This window comes from Pseudophryne corroboree, chromosome 2 (genome assembly GCF_028390025.1).
Source record: "Pseudophryne corroboree isolate aPseCor3 chromosome 2, aPseCor3.hap2, whole genome shotgun sequence".
Lineage (NCBI taxonomy): Eukaryota > Metazoa > Chordata > Amphibia > Anura > Myobatrachidae > Pseudophryne > Pseudophryne corroboree.
In genome coordinates, this window is record NC_086445.1 from 481,945,741 (window position 1) to 481,964,100 (window position 18,360).

General features: G+C 44.6%; 1 protein-coding gene across 7 annotated transcripts in view; it reads left to right on the forward strand.

Moving 5' to 3' along the window:
- Positions 1–18,360, forward strand: part of LOC135029617 (multidrug and toxin extrusion protein 2-like) — a 486,356-nt gene that overhangs the window by 246,394 nt on the left and 221,602 nt on the right. For all 7 annotated transcript variants that reach the window (XR_010225784.1, XM_063953866.1, XM_063953871.1 and 4 more), the window contains 2 exons: positions 6,443–6,540; positions 8,161–8,258. Coding sequence is in view for 6 of the 7 variants with exons in the window: in XM_063953866.1 (XP_063809936.1) it covers positions 6,443–6,540; positions 8,161–8,258 (196 nt within the window). In the remaining variant the exon portion in view is untranslated. The remainder of the gene's footprint in view (positions 1–6,442; positions 6,541–8,160; positions 8,259–18,360) is intronic.

Below are 18,360 nucleotides of genomic sequence, written 5' to 3' on the forward strand. Positions count from 1 at the left end.
AGACAGTTTAGGCCGAACAAGAGTCTTCTTAGCAATTTTTGGTCTAGACCGTCCCCACACATATCTGGTCAGGACCTGGTTAAATTTATTATAGAAGTGTCTGGGAAGGGGCCTTGGTATAGCGCGAAACAGATACATTAATTTCGGCAATAGAGCCATCTTAGCAGCAGCAATCCTACCCAACCAAGACACCTCCTGCAACATCCACTCCCCAGTCAGCTCAGTAAATGCTTTTAGTAACGGGGCATAATTACACTCAATCAAGTTATCTTCACTGGTTAAGTTTATCCCCAGGTATCTCAGGGAGCAGGACTTCCAAGCATATTTATACCTATCCTTCAACTTAGAGACCACAGCCGGGGGTATATGGAGTGGGAGGGCTTCAGTTTTATTTGTGTTTAACTTATAAAAAGAAACATCTGAATAGCTTTGAAGGACCTTATGCAAAACTGGCAAGGAAGCTTCGGGATCAGTGAGACATAGCAAAATATCGTCCGCAAACAAGCTAATTTTGTGAGAAATGCCCCCTATAACAGGGCCACTAATCGCATCCCGAGATCTAATGGAAGCAGCCAAGGGTTCTATTGCCAGCGCAAAGATAAGAGGGGATAGCGGACATCCCTGACGCGTGCCATTTGAGATATTAAAGGGTGAGGAAAGGCATCCATTTACAAAGACCCGTGCACTAGGGGAGGAATAAAGAGCCAAAATAGAGTCCAAGATCCTTCCAGAGAAGCCAAATTTGTCCATAGTTAATCTCATAAAATTCTAATTCAATCTATCAAAAGCCTTTTCGGCGTCAAGAGACAAGACTAGGAGTTCTCTTCTACCGGCTGAATGCTCAATCACATTAATCACCCTGCGGGTATTATCTGGGGCCTGTCTGTTCAGTACGAAGCCCACTTGATCAGGGTTGATAAGAGAGGGGAGCAGAGGGCTGATACGGTTGGCAATTAATTTGGCGTAAATTTTTAAATCCGTATTTAATAAAGCGATCGGTCTAAAATTTTGGACGGAGGTGGTTTTTTCCCCCGGTTTGGGAATGGTAATGATTTGAGCTTCCAGCATCTCTTTAGGGAAGTGGCCTGCCTCTGAGGCTTCATTGAACACCGACAAAAGCACCGGGGCCAAGCTTTCCCCAAAGAATTTATAGAAACCGTCAGGATAACCGTCGGGACCTGGGGCCTTATCTGCTGGGAGGGAGTCAATAGCTTTTTCGACTTCAGCTAAAGTCCTAGGCTCACTTAGAGAGCTACAAGACTCCGGCGACAGCGAGGGGAGAGGCAAGTTGCTCAGAAAATTCTGAATATCTACGCCTGTAGGTTGGAAGGTAGAAGAGTCCCCCTTCAGATTGTATAGTTTGGAGTAATAGGATGCAAAGGCATCTGCGATTCCGAAAATTGAGACCACTCTCAATGCAATATATACAGCAGCGGGCATAGCACAACGTTCCACGATAGTTTGTGGTTGGATTTCAAGGGCAATGGTCAAATGGTCTGATAATATTATTAATGGTTTTGACTCACTGCCCCAGGATGAGATCATTACGCTGCTGCAACATATACAAGATGCTGCAAACTTTATGAGCGAAGCTGTTAAAGAATTGTGTCAGATAAATGGCCATACTACTGCTTTGGCGGTTTCCAAAAAAGGGGTGGAAAATCTTCCCTTTACAGGTGATGCTTTGTTTGGAAACGAGTTGAATAAATGGATTTCTCAGGCAACAGCGGATAAGTACACCTATCTGCCGTCAGCTCCACCTCCTGCTAGACGCTCTTACTCAGGACCCTCCTTGCAGTCCTTTCGTGTGGCAAGATTCAAAGGCAGAAGCCGGGAAACCTCCAATGCTCCTAGAGGATCTCGTGATAAGTCCCGAAAACCTGCAGCTGCAGCTTCCTTGGACCAATCCCCCGGAACCTCTACCACAAAGCCTTCCACGTGATGGTTGGCCCAAACAACAGGACAAATTTCCGGTAGGTGCTCGCCTTCAACACTTCGCCCACGTGTGGGAAAAATCCTGCCGGGATCCTTAGGTGAGGGACCTGATTTCTCACGGATACCGGCTGGAATTTCAAACACTTCCTCCTCACAGATTTTTCAGGTCAAGCTTGCCAGCTTTACCTGCAGCAAAAATTATCTTGCAAGAAGCCATTTAGAAACTTTTACAGACGGGAGTCGTGGTTCCAGTACCTCCTCTGTTACACAACAGGGGGTTTTACTCCAGTCTTTTTCGTCATGCCAAAACTGGACGGTTCCATGCGGCCCATCTTAAATCTGAAGGATTTGAATCCTTATCTGCGGGTTTTCAAATTCAAGATGGAATCCCAGCGGGCAGTGGTGTCCGGTCTAAAGAAGTGGGAATTGCTTGTGTCCATAGACGTCAAGGATGCTTCCCTACACATCCCTGTATGGCCTCCTCATCAGTCTTACCTCAGGTTCGCCATTTTGAACAGCCACTTCCAGTTTCAGGCCTTACCCTTTGGTATCTCCACAGCACCTCGAGTCTTCACAATGGTCATGGTGGAGATGATGCTGCAACTGCGCAAAATGGGTGTCATCATTGTCCCTTACTTGGACGATAAAAGCAGTATCCAGGGACCATCTACTGCAAAGCATCGACCTGACAACTCGCCTGCTGACGGATCATGGATGGATTCTGAATTTTCGGAAATCTCACTTGGAACCATCCCAACGTCTGCAGTTCCTAGGAATGATACTGGATACGGTGTCTCAGAAGGTGTTCCTTCCTTTGGACAAGGCATTAGCTCTCCAAGCTATAGTGCGCTCTGTGCTCCGACCCTGCAAGGTCTCAATACATCTTTGCATACGCTTGCTGGGCCAGATGGTGGCCGCAACGAAGCAGTCCAATATGGCAGGTTTCATGCTTGGCCTTTTCAACTGGATTTGCTGGACAAATGGTCGGGGTGTCATCTGCACATGCATCAGCTTGTGACCTTGTCTCCAAAGGCGCGGATTTCTCTGTTATGGTGGCTACAAATTCCTCACCTGGTGGAAGGCCGGAGTTTCAGTACCCAGTCGTGGACTCTTCTGACGACGGATGCAAGACTCCTGGGTTGGGGGGTTGTGACTCAGGGGGCCCAGTTCCAGGGGAGGTTGTCGAGTCAGGAATCGGCACTACCGATCAATGTCTGGAACATAGGGAAATTTACAATGCCCTTCTTCAAGCCTCCTATCTCCTCTGGGATCAAGCTATCCAAGTTCAGTCGGACAACGCCACAGCGGTGGTGTGCATAAACCGACAAGGGGGAACAAGAAGCAAGGCAGCAATGCGAGATGTGTAAAAAAATACTCCTCTGGGCGGAAGCCAACGAAAAGGCCATCTCAGCCATATTTATTCCAGGACTGGACAACTGGGAGGCGTTCTTCCTCAGCAGGCACAACCTCCATCCGGGGGAATGGGGCCTTCATCCTCAGGTGTTTCAGCAATTGATTCGCCGGTGGGGGTGGCCGCAGATAGATCAGATGGCTTCTCGTCTAAACAACAAGCTACGCCGTTACTGTTCCAGAATGAGGGATCCGCAGGCGGTAGCAGTGGATGCGCTGACGTCTCCATGGAATTACCAGTTGGTTTATCTGTTTCCTCCAATCCCGCTCATTCCAAAGGTTCTATAAAGACTCCAAAGGGAAAGCGTTCAGGCAATTCTAATTGCTCTGGATTGGACTCGATGGGCCTGGTACACAGACCTCCTGAGCATGTCTCTGAAGGAACCCTGGCCTCTGCCGCTTCAAAAGGATCTTCTGCAGCAAGGGCCGTTCGTCTTTCCAGGCAGTTCGTCTTTTTTCAGGTAGTTGAGAGTGAAATTCTAGCCAGAAAGGGTCTCCCTTCCAAGGTAATTTCCACTGTGGTCCAGGCCCGGAAGACGGTTACGTTAAAACACTACCACCGTATCTGGAAGAAATATGTTTCTTGGTGTGAGGGTAGAAAGGTTTCTCCCGTGGAATTTCATATTCGTCATTTTCTGTTTTTCCTGCAAGCAGGTGTGGATATGGGCCTACGATTGGGCTCCATCAAAGTACAGATTACGGCGCTCTCGATTTTCTTTCAGAAACAACTTGCGTTGTTGCCGGAGGTGCAGACTTTCCTGAAAGGGGTTCTTCATATGCAACTGCCTTTCGTCCCTCCCACGGCTCTGTGGGATCTCAATGTGGTTTAGTCTTTTCTTAAATCGAACTGGTTTGAACCTTTACAGAAGGTGGAATTGAAATTTCTCACTTGGAAGTCTGTCATGTTGCTGACTTTGGCATCTTCAAGGCATGTCTCTGAATTGGGGGCATTGTCCTGTAAGTGCCCTTACATGATTTTTCATGAGGATAGGGCTGAACTCAGAACCTGACCTCAATTTTTGCCTAAGGTGGTGTCAGCTTTTCATGTGAATCAGCCTATTGTGGTTCCGGTGTTGGCTGACGCTTCTGTGGGCCCAGAGTCCTTGGATGTGGTGAGGGCTCTGAGGATTTATGTCAAGAGGACGACTCATCATCGGAAATCTGACTCGCTGTTTGTCCTTTATGAAGCCACTAAGATTGGTCGGCCAGCTTCTAAGCAATCTATTACTCGCTGGCTCAGGTTGACTATTCAACAGGCCTATACTTCGGTGGGTTCTTCCTGGGCGGCTGCCCGGGGTGTCTCGGCCTTGCAGTTGTGCCGAGCTGCTACTTGGTCTGGTTCGAACACTTTTGTAAAGTTCTATAGGTTCGACACCTTGGCCAAGGATGGCCTTCAGTTTGGTCAGGCGGTTTTACAGGGGTCTCAGCACTCTCCCACCCATTTTGGAAGCTTTGGGCCTTCCCCACGGTACTGAAGTACAGTTCCCCAGTATCCACTAGGACGTTAGAGAAAATAGGAATTTAATACCTACCGGTAATTCCTTTTCTCGTAGTCCGTAGTGGATACTGGGCGCCCACCACAGTGCTTCGAATCCTGCTTTCTAGCTGTAAGTGTTTTGGTTGGTCCGCCGTTGCGGTCCCTTTGTTTTCATGGGTTAGCTTTGTTATACTTAATAATATGAACGTTGCTACCCTCTGTTCCGGTTAGTGCTCCTTTGTTACTTTTGGTTGTGTGTTGGCTTGTTGCCTCACCGCTGTTGTATATGTTTTATTCTCTCATGGTATGTCCGTCTCCTCAGTTTCCTAGACTGAGTCTGGTAGGAGGGGCATAGAGGGGAGGAGCCAGCACACGCACACACACTAAAGGTTTTAAAGTGCCAGGCTCCAGTGGACCCGATCTATACCCCACGGTACTAAAGTACAGTTCCCCAGTATCCACTACGGACTACGAGAAAAGGAATTCCTATTTTTTGGGTAGTGCTGCGAACCCCCGGCACAGTCGGCACCCCTCCCCCTTTCTACTTGCTTCCTAATGAAATGGGCAGAATGGTTAGATAAATACAGTGAATCCGCTGTTCCTGTGGAAGGGGCATGGCCTAATAATGCCATTATATACTAATCGTGTTATTCTATCCCTTCCCCTATGTAAATATGGTTCAATCGCTGCATTTTCCCAGTGAGGGGAAGGGGCCATATTCAGGGAGGCCAATCCCGGGCCATTTTTTCAATCCCGGGTATCGGGATTGAAAAATGGTCAATCTCGGGATTCCTGGGATTGGCTTTTCCCTATGTGTCTGCCCCCATTGTCCCGCACCCGCCCGTTCCACACACATAACTAACCATACACCGTGGGGAACATCTATCTCTATCGGCGGTCAGTGGTGGGTGACGGCGCAGTGTGAACTTTAGGGGAGGAGGGAGCCGGGCAGCGTCTGAGCATCCTGAGGACGCTCAACGCTGATGCCTCAATCCCCGGGATTTGAGCTTCCAATCCCGGGATTGAATCTATGCCATTTTTGGCCCGAAATCCTGATGATCTCAGGATTGGCCTCCCTAGCCATGTCCCCATCACCGTCCACCTGCTTCTCCTCTCCGGTCATCTCACGGGGAGGAGATTGTCAATGTAGGCAAGTGTGTTCTATGGGTGATCCAGAGCCGACCCTAGCTATAGGCAACCTAGGCAATTGCCTAGGGTTTTTGGAATGCCTAGGGGCAGCACAAGTCTTGGGCTCGCGGAGGTTTGGGGTCCCTAGGTAGCAGCTTTGGCTACCGCGATTGGAGCTCAGCTCCGATTGGGCAGCTCAGAATGCAGGCGGCAGTGGGAAGCAGACAGTATGTGCAGCAGATAGAGGTGTGCCGCACCAATCGCCACTGGCGGCGTCCAGAGTCCCACACAAAAACCAGAAGCATCAGACATGGCGGCGCACTTCCACGTTGCGTGCCATCCCCACCACTCTGCACACCTGAGCATGAATTGAAATAAAAAGATAATGTTATCAGTTACTTATTGTTAAGTCTTTATGGGCCTGATTCAGAGATGTACACAAACCTTGCTGTTATTAGCTTGACTAAGAGAAGTTTTTTCTTTGTATTTCAGGGTATAATGTGGCCACAGGTCATTACTGGCCTTGTAGTAAATCTCACTAATGTTGCTGTGAATGCCATCTTCATATATGGTCTGAATCTGGGAGTATTGTGAGTAATCATGCATTTAAAACATATTACTATACTGCTATGATATTTATACCATATTGGGCCTAATTCAGATCTGTTCGCAGCAGCATATTTGTTAGCTAATGGGCTTTATTTTTACACTGCAATTTAGATTTCAGTTTGAACACACCCCACCCAAATCTAACTCTCTCTGCACATGTTATATCTGCCCCCCCTCCCTGCACTGCACATGGTTTTCAAACTGAAATCTAAATTGCAGTGTAAAAATAAAGCAGCCAGTATTTACCCTGCACAGAAATAATGTAACCCACCAAATCTATCTCTCTGCACATGTTATATCTGCCCCCCTGCAGTGCACATATAGGGTAATTCAGACCTGATCGTTCGCTAGTGTTTTTTTACAGTCCAGCGTTCGCATAGTCGCCGACCACCGGGGAGTGCATTTTAGCTGTGCAAGTGTGCGATCGCATGTGCAACCGAGCGGTACAAAAAAACTTTGTGCAGTTTCTGAGTTGCCCAGAACTTAATCAGCCGCTGCAATCACTTCAGCCTGTCCGTGGTCAGAATTGACGTCAGACACCCGCCCTGCAAACGCTGGACACGCCTGCGTTTTTCCAAGCACTCCCTGGAAATGGTCAGTTGCCACCCACAAATGCCTTCTTCCTGTCAATCTCCTTACGATCGGCTGTGCGAATGGATTCTTCATAAAACCCATCGCACAGCAACGATCCGCTTTGTACCCTTGAGACGCACCTGCACATTCCAGTGCATACGCATGCGCAGTTCTGACTTGATTGCAGCGCTGCAAAAAACGCTAGCGAGCGATCAGGTCTGAATTACCCCCATGGTTTTTCCCATTAGCTAACTAATTTGCTGCTGCGATCAGACCTGAATTAGGCCCATTGTCCCTCAGTTTTTTTTGTCATACAGTATATTGGTCGACCTGATCATCAGTCTGCGAAATCTATGTCAGACTTGGGCATGCTCATAAATACACATGTAAGATCTGTGAGGTTGGCTGACGATTCCATTAGTAAGGTTTTCTACATCCACACTATCTTGTGTTACAAGTGATGTCTTCCAATTAGACTTATGGGGCCAATACATCTACGTTGTATTGCCCCAAATCCCCGTTCTGCCAGGGTTGGGGAACAGTGGAAATCCAAGTGGGAACGTTAATTTGCAAAATTAAGGTGATTCCCTAATGGATCTGTGATTATCGATTGACGCGATATGTGTTTTTGATTGTCGGATCAGGGAATCGTTCACACTGATGTATGGTGCACTTCCAAATGTATTAAAGCCCCGCCACGGGGCTCTGACACGGAGGTATAGAAGCATATGGGCCAATCGGATCCCTCCCAGCAATACCAGTAGCTGCCGCGTCACTTTGTGTATACGCAGATGGACTCCTGGGCCCGATACCCTGAAGTCCAGTGACCAGCACGCTTCGCAAAAGACAGCTATTATCGCAGTACTAACCGCATATGTTAGTACAGATGCGATGTATGGCGGGATGTACACTGCAAGATTAGTACATCCTGCCCTACATGTAAAGGAGCCTTATTTGTTTTATGTCCTATATTTTGGGAGGATGACTGTTTTACTTACATCTTGTATTTTTTCGGTTGCTTCCTTTAGGGGAGGTGCTTGGGCCAACACAATATCTCATTATGCATTGACTGGTGTGCTTTTAGGCTATATAATTTTGAGAAAACTACATCTTTCAACATGGGGAGGTATGTGAGTATGAATAAAATTAAACAGAAAAACAGTAAATAATAAATAAATAATAATAAATGCCTGATGGCATACGGAGCATGTGGAAGTCACCTGGGGGGTACATTTACCATATCTTGGTTTTAAGACAATATAAACCGCCAAATTTATCATCCATCAGGTTTCAGCTTCAATTCAAACCAGACATTGATGTCAGTCAGATTTTTCACTTTTAAATGCCATTGGTTTTGAACTTTCAGTTCAAACCTGACAGCAAATAGAAGGGACAAAGCGACAGCAAACCAATGCTGTTGAAGCACTGCACAGATCATAGGGCATAGTGCTTCACTGTAAAGTGTAGACATGGTTAAGAAAATGAAAAAAACAAACAACAACAACAACAACGCGTGGCGTCTCCCTCAAATGAGCAACCAGCGATGGACCTCTGAGCCTGTTCTGGTTCTGGAAAAATTTAAATGGGGGGAAAACTGGTGTGAGGTTCCTACATATTTCCAGTAACCAGCACTGTCTCAATCAGCCAGGGATAATACCATAGCAGGGAATATACAGAAATGGGTTCTCTGCGCACTGAGGTGTTAATCTGAGGCGGGGTGTGCTGCTGGTAATGAGGGGTGTCCCACCCCCCCTTAAATGGTAAGTATACAGATGTGGATAAATCCACAGGGAACCAGCGCTCAAACCCTATTTGTAGTGGTGAATGTACGGTTATAAAGTGAAACTAAAATCAATAATGAAAAAGCAGGTAATATACTTAAGGTGGTTTATTCTAAGATGCTGAGATACTTTCTTTCCCAACAGGTATAAATTCGGTTTAAAAGTCAATCAGTGATTGGGGCACGCTCCTGGTTTGAGCTTAAATTCTGAAGTGCAAGGTTCAATTGAAAGAACAAATGCTGTAATCTTTGTAAAGTCGAAAAAAAAAAAGAAAAAGAAAAATGCCACAAAAAAATATTAATGATAATATGTACTAAAGTCCAAACGGTTTACAAGTCTATACAGACAGCGGCGTCCCGCTAATCTGTGCTCTGAAGTGAAGGATTCTCTTGTGAAGTGATGAACAGTTGACAGCGGTAGTGTATGCTTTGGTTAGAGTGGAGAATAAGGACCCTGGACTGGCGCTATTCCTCCTGCAGCACGTCCCACAGTAGAGTGCCCGAATCAGGCCCGCTCTGTGGGGCCGCTGACCTGGGGTGTGCGCCTGTCACAGAGGCGAAGTGGACCCGGCCGGAGCTCTCCGAGCGGCTGGCTGCGCCTCTCCTCCTCCTACAGGGACTTACCTTCTCCCTTCCCCTCCGCCTTCCACTCTCCGCTGTCTCGGGCTTCTTCCGTCGCCTGGCAACCGGTTGCTTCCGGAACTCCGGATCACGTGACCGGATGGTTTGCGGAAAGGATTAGCAGTACTGTCCTTCTTTGTAGTGAATATTCGTCCTCAGTCCAATGTAGTATAGATGGGTAGCTCCTTTTTTTTTTTTTTTTTTTTTTAACGCGTTTCGACCTGTTAGGGTCTTCCTCTGGGAGTCCACATCAATATGTCCCCCTGCCATCACATTATCCTGTCCATGGGATCAGTATGATTTCCCGATGGACGGGATGCTGACTGTCAGAATACCGATAGCAGCACCACCAGAATCCCAACAGCCCCTTGTAAAGTAACCTAACCCTCCCGTGCCCCCTACCGCAACCCTTCCTTGTGGGTGCCTAAACCTAACCCTCCCTGGTGGGGCCTAACCCTCCCAGATGCTGCCTAACCCTAACCCTCCATTCCCCGCTGCCTAGTCCAAACCCTCCCTGCTTGGTTCCTAACCTTAACCTCCCCTTCTAGGTGCTTAACCCTCCCTCCCCTGTACATAATTCTGACTTTCCCGTCCCTGCACCCTAACCCCCCTTCTCCTGCCTAAACATAACACCCCAACCCCCCCGCACGGCAGGACGTCCCGCTGTTAGAACGTTTGGGATTCCGGCTGTTGGTATTTTGACGCCGGTACCCCGAGCGGAGCTTGTGGCGTACTTCGGGATTCCGTAATTGGTATAGCGACCACTGGGATCCCATCCTTCGGGATGTTAACTGCATTCCCCGGCTTCAAACTAGTCACCCCAGGCCTGGGTTTCCTCAGGAATTGGGGGCCCCCCAATGAAGAGCAGGCCTGCTCTCAGCCAGCGGTTTCTGTGGCAGCACCCACGGATTGGCTGAGATTCATTCAGGACACTGTACAGCACATACTGTATAGCGTGTCGGTGTTGGCTCGAGACTGGCACTTTTTTTGTATTCTGAAAACTGGATTACTACTGGACAAGGAGATTGACCACTGCCATGGAGTAGATTATGTAGGGAGAGTGTGTAATAAAGGAGTACAATAGTCAGTGTGTGAGTCTGTGGATTTTTTCATATTTTCTTCACAGTGGAGGTACAGGTGCCAGTGGGCCCTTATTGTCCGGGCATGCTGACACTTGTTCTCCAAGTGCCGATATGCCAGGACAGGTGCCACTGCAAAACAATATTACTTCTTCTTTTACACCATCAACCCCGCACCAACTCCCACCAGAGGTAGGATAAGTAGCCCCCGGTTTCACCTCAGGCCTGGGGGATCCTGGGAGGGGGGACCCCTTTATTATAAAAAAAAAAAGCAACACAAAATCAACCTTTAGTAAGTTAACCCCCTGGTGTCCCAGATACATGTAAAATAAATAGTTAACATTACTATCTAACAGCAGTGAATTCATTAGTTCAATTTCTGATCAAGAGCCTTTTTATTTGTTTATTTATTTATTTATTACCAGCGCACACATATTCTGCAGTGCTTTTACAGAGAATATTTGGCCATTCACATCAGTCTATGCCCCAGTGGAGTTTACATTCTATGGGGTAGATTTATTAAACTCGGTGAAGTGATAAATTGAAAGGTGATAACGCACGAACCAGTCAGCTTCTAACTGTCATATTTCAAACCAGCCTTTAACATAGAAGTTAGGAGCTGATTGGCTGGTGCTTTATCACCTTCCACTTTATCACTTCACCAGGCTTAATAAATCTGCCCCTATATTCCGTACCACTTGTACACACGTACACATACACGCACACACACATTCATACTAGGGTTCATTTTTGTTGGGTGCCGATTAACCTACCAGTATATTTTTGGATTGTGGGAGGAAACCAGAGGACCTGGAGGAGACCCACGCAAGCACTGGTCTAATATGCTCCACACAGTTAGGACCATGGTGGGGATCGAACCCATGACCTCAGTGCTGTGAGGCAGTAATGCTAACCATTACACCATCCGTACTGCCCCTGTACACTTTTTATGTTTTGTAAAAGTAATTTAATTTTAAAAGAATACAAAATAGTTTGCTGCGGACGCAAGCTGCGTCTATTTGCGTAACGCACCCCCATTGCGGTTATACACATGCTAATACCGTAATAAAAGAGAGTACAGTATCATATACTGTTAATTGTGGTCCAACGCACAATCAGATTTAATTTAGCAAGTACACGTATAAGAATGCCAAATTGATTTCTCACAAATATTTAAAATGCCCGCTCTAATATATATTGTAAATACCTGCAACTCTTATTACCATATCCCATGAATGTGCACTGTACATCGCACAACACTGCATCCCATAAGAGAAAACAATACACCCACACGTTATCTGAGTTCCAAAGCTCATTGATGTATATATTTGTTGTTAAAAGGATATGGATTCTATATATATATTACAAAGTACAGTATACCTATAGTTACATGAATACAACTCACACAGTAAACAGTTAGAACATACAATTACATACAGTTATATGCAGTTTCAGTTACATGCCAGCGATACAATACCATATCATATGTAAGTTTGTCCCTCCATATGACTCTCTCTCTCTCTCTCTTTCCTCTGTAAAATCATGCAAGACCTCCATGTCCCTCTGAGACCAAAAAGGAACTAACTCTGAGACCAAAAAACAGGAACTACCTTCCTGTGTGACCAGCAAAATGTGTTAACTAGTTTCTGCGGGAGGGGTCTCTCTCTCATTCATGATTGAGTCACTATTCTCTTTGTATATGCTGATCAGGTTCAGCCTTGAAGACTGCCAAAGGGCTGGCCTGAGTTCCCTGTCCACTGTATCATTCATTGTTCTAACAAAGTGATTTTAGCTTTTATACATGTAATCATAATTATCCGCTGCAATGTCCCACAACTTAATAACAAGTATCAAATTAATCTACACACCAATCTGCTTGTTTTAATAGTAAACATGACAGGTGTATCTGGTTCCGTTCAAATAATACACATTAATGACATTTATTCATTAGGTAATTTTAAATCATCATGATGTCTGGTGCTTTATATTATTATAATTATGTACTGTATGAAATAAGTGTCGAATCCATCTCTGTGGCATGTCCGTGTAAATGCATGTGTTACCATATATTGCTGTGCTCGCTGCGCGTATTTGCAAGTATAGCAACTTAAATGTGTGTAGTTTGTATGTTCTCTTTATGTAATATTTTTTTCACTTCGACAGTCCACCCTTTGGCAGTAATCAATAACTGCCATCAATTACAGGTTGAGTATCCCATATCCAAATATTCCGAAATACGGAATATTCCGAAATACGTTCTTTTTTGAGTGAGAGTGAAATAGTGAAACCTTTGTTTTTTGATGGCTCAATGTACACAAACTTTGTTTAATACACAAAGTTATTAATAATATTGTATTAAATGACCTTCAGGCTGTGTGTATAAGGTGTATATGAAACATAAATGATTTGTGTGAATGTACACACACTTTGTTTAATGCACAAAGTTATAAAAAAATATTGGATAAAATTACCTTCCGGCTGTGTGTATAAGGTGTATATGTAACATAAATTCATTCTGTGCTTAGACTTAGGTCCCATCGCCATGATATCTCATTATAGTATGCAGTTATTCCAAAATATGGAAATATCCGATATCCAAAATAACTCTGGTCCCAAGCATTTTGGATAAGGGATACTCAACCTGTATTAACATAAGAAAAAATATTTCATACCATAATCGGTGACCTAGACACAAGTATGTATGCATTTTGCAAATCAGACACTTGACTATATTTGGGGAAGACAGGGAGGAGGACGAGACATCCTCTATATGCACTCGGCGGTCACGGGACCACTAGTTGGGTGTGGGACAACATTCAACCTATAGAGTATGCTAGGACAGTGCTTTGGCCTATAATGTCTGATTTGCGATGAACATTTCACACATACATGTACCTACGTCTTTGTACACTGATGTTTGGATTCAATTGAGGTTCTGCTGGGTAGGTGAAGAAGACACAAACAAATCGTGACAGTGACATATAAAATTTTCATGATCTATATATCCCTATAATTTTGTGAACATTGTTTCCATTTCTGGAACGTATGCTAGGTTTGTTTAATCATTGAATAAGGGTTATTAGTAGTGTCCTTCCTAAATAGCGTAACCCTTCGGAGTTCGGGGAGAGCCACTCATAAACCTTTCTTCCACATATATTAATGAGCTCTTTATCTGCAATGTGTGAATAGCCATTGTCTGACTGTTCCTGATTACCTCTGAACTCCATAACTACTAGACCTTTGATTTTTCTCTGAGTTTAACAAACTGATCGGCTAATCCTGGGATCCTATAAGGAAATCACTCCTTCCTACAGAACCAGTTCCAGTCCCACACTCGACTCCTCATAAAAAAAACCTCGCAAAAATATAATATCCTGAAAGAAAATGTTTGTCAGCGGGAAAGAGAGAAAAGAGAAATAGAACAAAACAACTCTTGTTCATAACAAATCAGTTACAATGACTGGTCTTTCTGCAGTCCATTAGTACGCTCAGGTAGTGTCCAACAGTGCCGCCTCTCAGTCTTCACGGAACAGAGTCTCTGGTGATACAAGGTTCTCTTTGCCTTGCTCTTTGAAAACACAGTTCACTTGGAACACACAGTTCACTTTGCTCTCCACCTTGCTCTTTGAACACACAGTTCACTTGGAACACACAGTTCACTTCAAACACACAGTTCACAAACTCGATGAATGTGAGCAATAAACTACTTTGTCACGAGTTCTCTCCGGATCAGCGACCTTCTTGCAGTGGGACGAGTGGACCCAAGTCTTTCTTTCGGCGACCTTTAGTGCTGTCAACAAATCTTGGTATGGTCCTTCCCACCTGTCTATTAGGCAACCTGAGCGTAAGGGCAATCACACAGTCTCTTGGTTTATAATCAATACAGTTAGTATTTGGCATACCAGCAATCAACAGTTTCAAGTTCTTTTGTCAAGTTCTCAAATGCTGGCTCATCTCAACAAGGTACTGTACTGTCACCTCATTGGTGTATTTCTGATCATTGTGTGGATCAATCATGACATGAGGTTGTCTTCCAAAAACAACCCAAAAGGACACAAATACCAAAACAAAAACAAATTTCGAAGAGGGTGATTCGTCGAGTGAAGATCTGGGAGTAGTTTCCGAAGCTACATAACACTAGTGGCAGTATCTATGATCACAATAGTACAAATTCAAGCTTTGCTAAACCTTTAGGGGTACCATTATCTACACACAAATTTCTGCGCAATTTTTCTTTGCGGTAAACACAGCAGCATCCGTGGCGGCAGGAAATGCCTCTACCCAGTTTGAGAAAACATCAGTGCACACCAATACATAACAATAATTCCTAAAGGGTGTTAACTGTACGAAGTCGATTTGTATTTCCTGAAAAGATCCGTCTGCAGGAGGGATATGGGATGGCTCTGTTGGTATTGCTTTACCAATATTCTTCCTCAAGCAAGTAAGACAGGTCATTGCTCTCTTACCTGCATGAGAATAGAATCCTGGCGCACACCAGTAGGCTCTCATCAGCCTGTACCTACCCTCTTTGCCTAGATGAGTCAGACAGTGCGCCACCTCAGCTAGACTTGGAAAGTATGCTCTGGGGGCTACTGGCTTACCGTGTCCACCTGCCCACAGTCCTGAGGACTCCTTGCCATACCCCTTTGTCCTCCAGACTGCCTCTTCCTGCAGGGAACACAAATTTTTGTAAGTTAATTTAACTATCGTGTGTTTGCAATGTAGAGTACCATGAGCATAACTCAAAAAAAGAAAAAAAGAAACATCTCTAGAGGAGAGAAGGAAGAAGAAAATGAAAAAGAAAATGTCAGGTTTGCCATTCACCAACAGACATATCAGTGTCTATACAAAATTTCCCTTCACCAGTATTCCCATTCTCCACCCTTTGTGCATGACAAGGCATACTGCAGTAATACTGGTGTCATCGTGCTGTTGAGATATACTGGGTTTGGGCAGAACTCTGAAGGACCTAGGCATGTGGAGTTTGAACTGTACTTGGGTCCATGTATTGTACCACCCTGTGTGAACGCAAAAGATGAAGAGGAAAACTGTATAGAAACAGAATAGAGGTTGGTGACAGATGAGTTTGTAGAGGTGAAGAAGATTTTATAAAAAATTGACAACTGGATTGGGCACTACGGGGAAGTGATTCTCTACTTGGTCTATACCCCTTAAAAAAAATTCTGTGTGTCTTATCTCTACTGGGACTATACCAGCCATCAATCCAGTGTCCTGTCCATCCTAAGTTCATAGGGAACCCGGTATCTGTGAGTTAAGTTTCTCTACCTGTGATGGACATGCATCTAGAACAGCGAAATGTAACATTAGTAAGTTGCATTTATTCTGTTCTTCCCATTAGCCGAATCTGTGTTTTCTATATGGCTTATGATTCCTTACTATATGTCCCTTGGTCCCGTCTATGTGTTTAATAATGTGGCTTGTGTTTTCTGTCTAGGGGATCTATATTGACTATGTGTCCTCCTACTCCTACAATCTCTGGCAAAATGCCCTTCCTTCCTACAAGTGTAACATAGGGGTCTGGGGTTTGGACTGATGGGTCTTTCCTGTATGTGCCAGTATACTTACCATCCTCAACCTCTCCACCTGTTGATCTCTGCGCCTAGCACTATTCTGGTGATGTTCAATAGCACACTATCTAAGATTAGCTACTGTGACCCCTTTCCAATTTTGCAAAGAAGTCTGCACCCTGACACTCAATGCCTTATTGAGCCCGTCCATTTGCACAGAGACAGCCATCTCCCATTTGCCGAATTAGTGTTTACCAGTGGTCTTATCCTGATGGAGAGTTTTCTATTTCTGCAAGAGACAAAAACAAAAAAAGTTTAACAAGCTTCTAGGTCATGCGAAGTATTTCATTCAATCCTTCTCATCCCGTAATAAGGGTCTGTACATGGTTCAACAAACATTTCCAAGCTCATCTTTACTAGGGGCATTACTAGGAATGAATACTTCTTGTGTGGTAACTGAAAGAAATACCCTGGGGTTACCTAGTCTCTGTACGCTTTCCTACTGGCAAATACTAATGTGCGGGCAGGTTTTTCTCCATTTCTGACGTTACTTTCTTGATTTTTTTTAGTTTTATTTATTTATTTGTTTTACTATATATGTACACGAATGATACCATACTTACCTGTTCCACTGGTCTGTCAAAGTCGAAAAATATAGCGACCTATGATGCCTTGTACTAACTCCATGGTCGTGCGCTCAGGCGCGTGGTATGCGCATTTACGGTAGAGTTTGTGTGCGTCTGGCGGGCGACTCGATCGTTACATAGTTAATCTAAATAGTGTATTTTATAGGTTATGGTCCCCTTAATAATATCTGTAAGTATGATTAGTTTAACTGGTTCATGGACAGAGAGATCCCTCTACATGATACGAAGGGTCAGACAGGTTTTGAGCAGTGATGTTTAGTATTCAACGGAAGAGTATATTATTAGTAACATTCCGGTGTTGGTTTGAAACAGATTAATCGCTCCTGCGTATAGTTATGTTTATAAGAAGTTTATGGACATTTACTGTATTTGCAGTTCATTATCCATGCGGCGGGAAACCTGAGATTCCCTCCCACCTGAGCAGTTTGAAATAGTCACAGCCCACTTGTTTGAATCAACCTATGACCTTTCGTTATAATGTGAAGACAGATTCCTGTGTCCAATGAACAATGAGATTGTAGGGCCCTTTGTAGTGTACTGTATGTTGTGTATATAAGAACAGCCAGCCTGGGCCAGCTCAGTCTTCTCTCCACAAAGGTTTTCATCATGGACTAACTAGAGAGCTGGTTCCAGGACTGCGCTAGCGATCATTCCCCACGTGTGTAAGTTCTCTGTGACCAACTTATTCTCTGTCTGTATTTGCCATACTCTCTCTCTCACTGTTATTGTTTAGGATTAAGACGCTATTGTATATTTATGTCCAGTTATTCTGTTTAGGTGTTTTATGTTAGTGCTGTAGTGTATAAGCTGTTAACTGTTTTCCCCTTTTTACATAGCTAAACCTCATTAGTAAAGGTGTTGGAACCTCAGCAAGGTGTCTGTGTTTCTCTAGCTAGTATAGAGGGTTTCTGAGCATCTCAATCGCTCAATCAGCTTTTATATAATAGAGGTTAATCAGCGTTACATTGTGTTAACATTACAAGACCAAGGTTTACAGTATAGGCTTAGCCTTTCAGTGTGTTGCATACAAGGTTTACTGTGTGTCATCCTGTGAGCGTCTGCGCCGCTCGTGTTCCTCTCGTGGACACAGCGTCCGCTACGCTAGTTGCGTAGCATTACGGTGCTCGGGCCGCCTATAGCGTGCTCGATACCCAGCGTAAGCCGTGAGCGAACGTGCCGCTCGTGCGTCTCGACCACGGCCTAGCGTCTGCTACGCTAAGTGCGTACCATTACGGTACCCCGTACGTTTATTGCGTACTGAGTCTCTAACAAATATATAGTGAATGTTATAAGATAAATAATTAGCTTTATCAGGTCTCAGCCACTTCCCCCACAGGCTACTGCTCTTCTTTTACCGGTTGGATACTCCTCTGGGTGCATGAGAAATGGCTGAAAACAATCAGGTCACCTTCTCCTCCTAAATAAAACTTTAACATTCATTAGTACATATATAGGTTACAGTCATATTTTTCATATTTTTCATATTTTCTATAGTTTGTATGCTGGCTGTAACTGCTTCCACATCTACATAAGGCGGTGTACTTGCATTCTCTTTTTTTCTTCCTACTTGGTT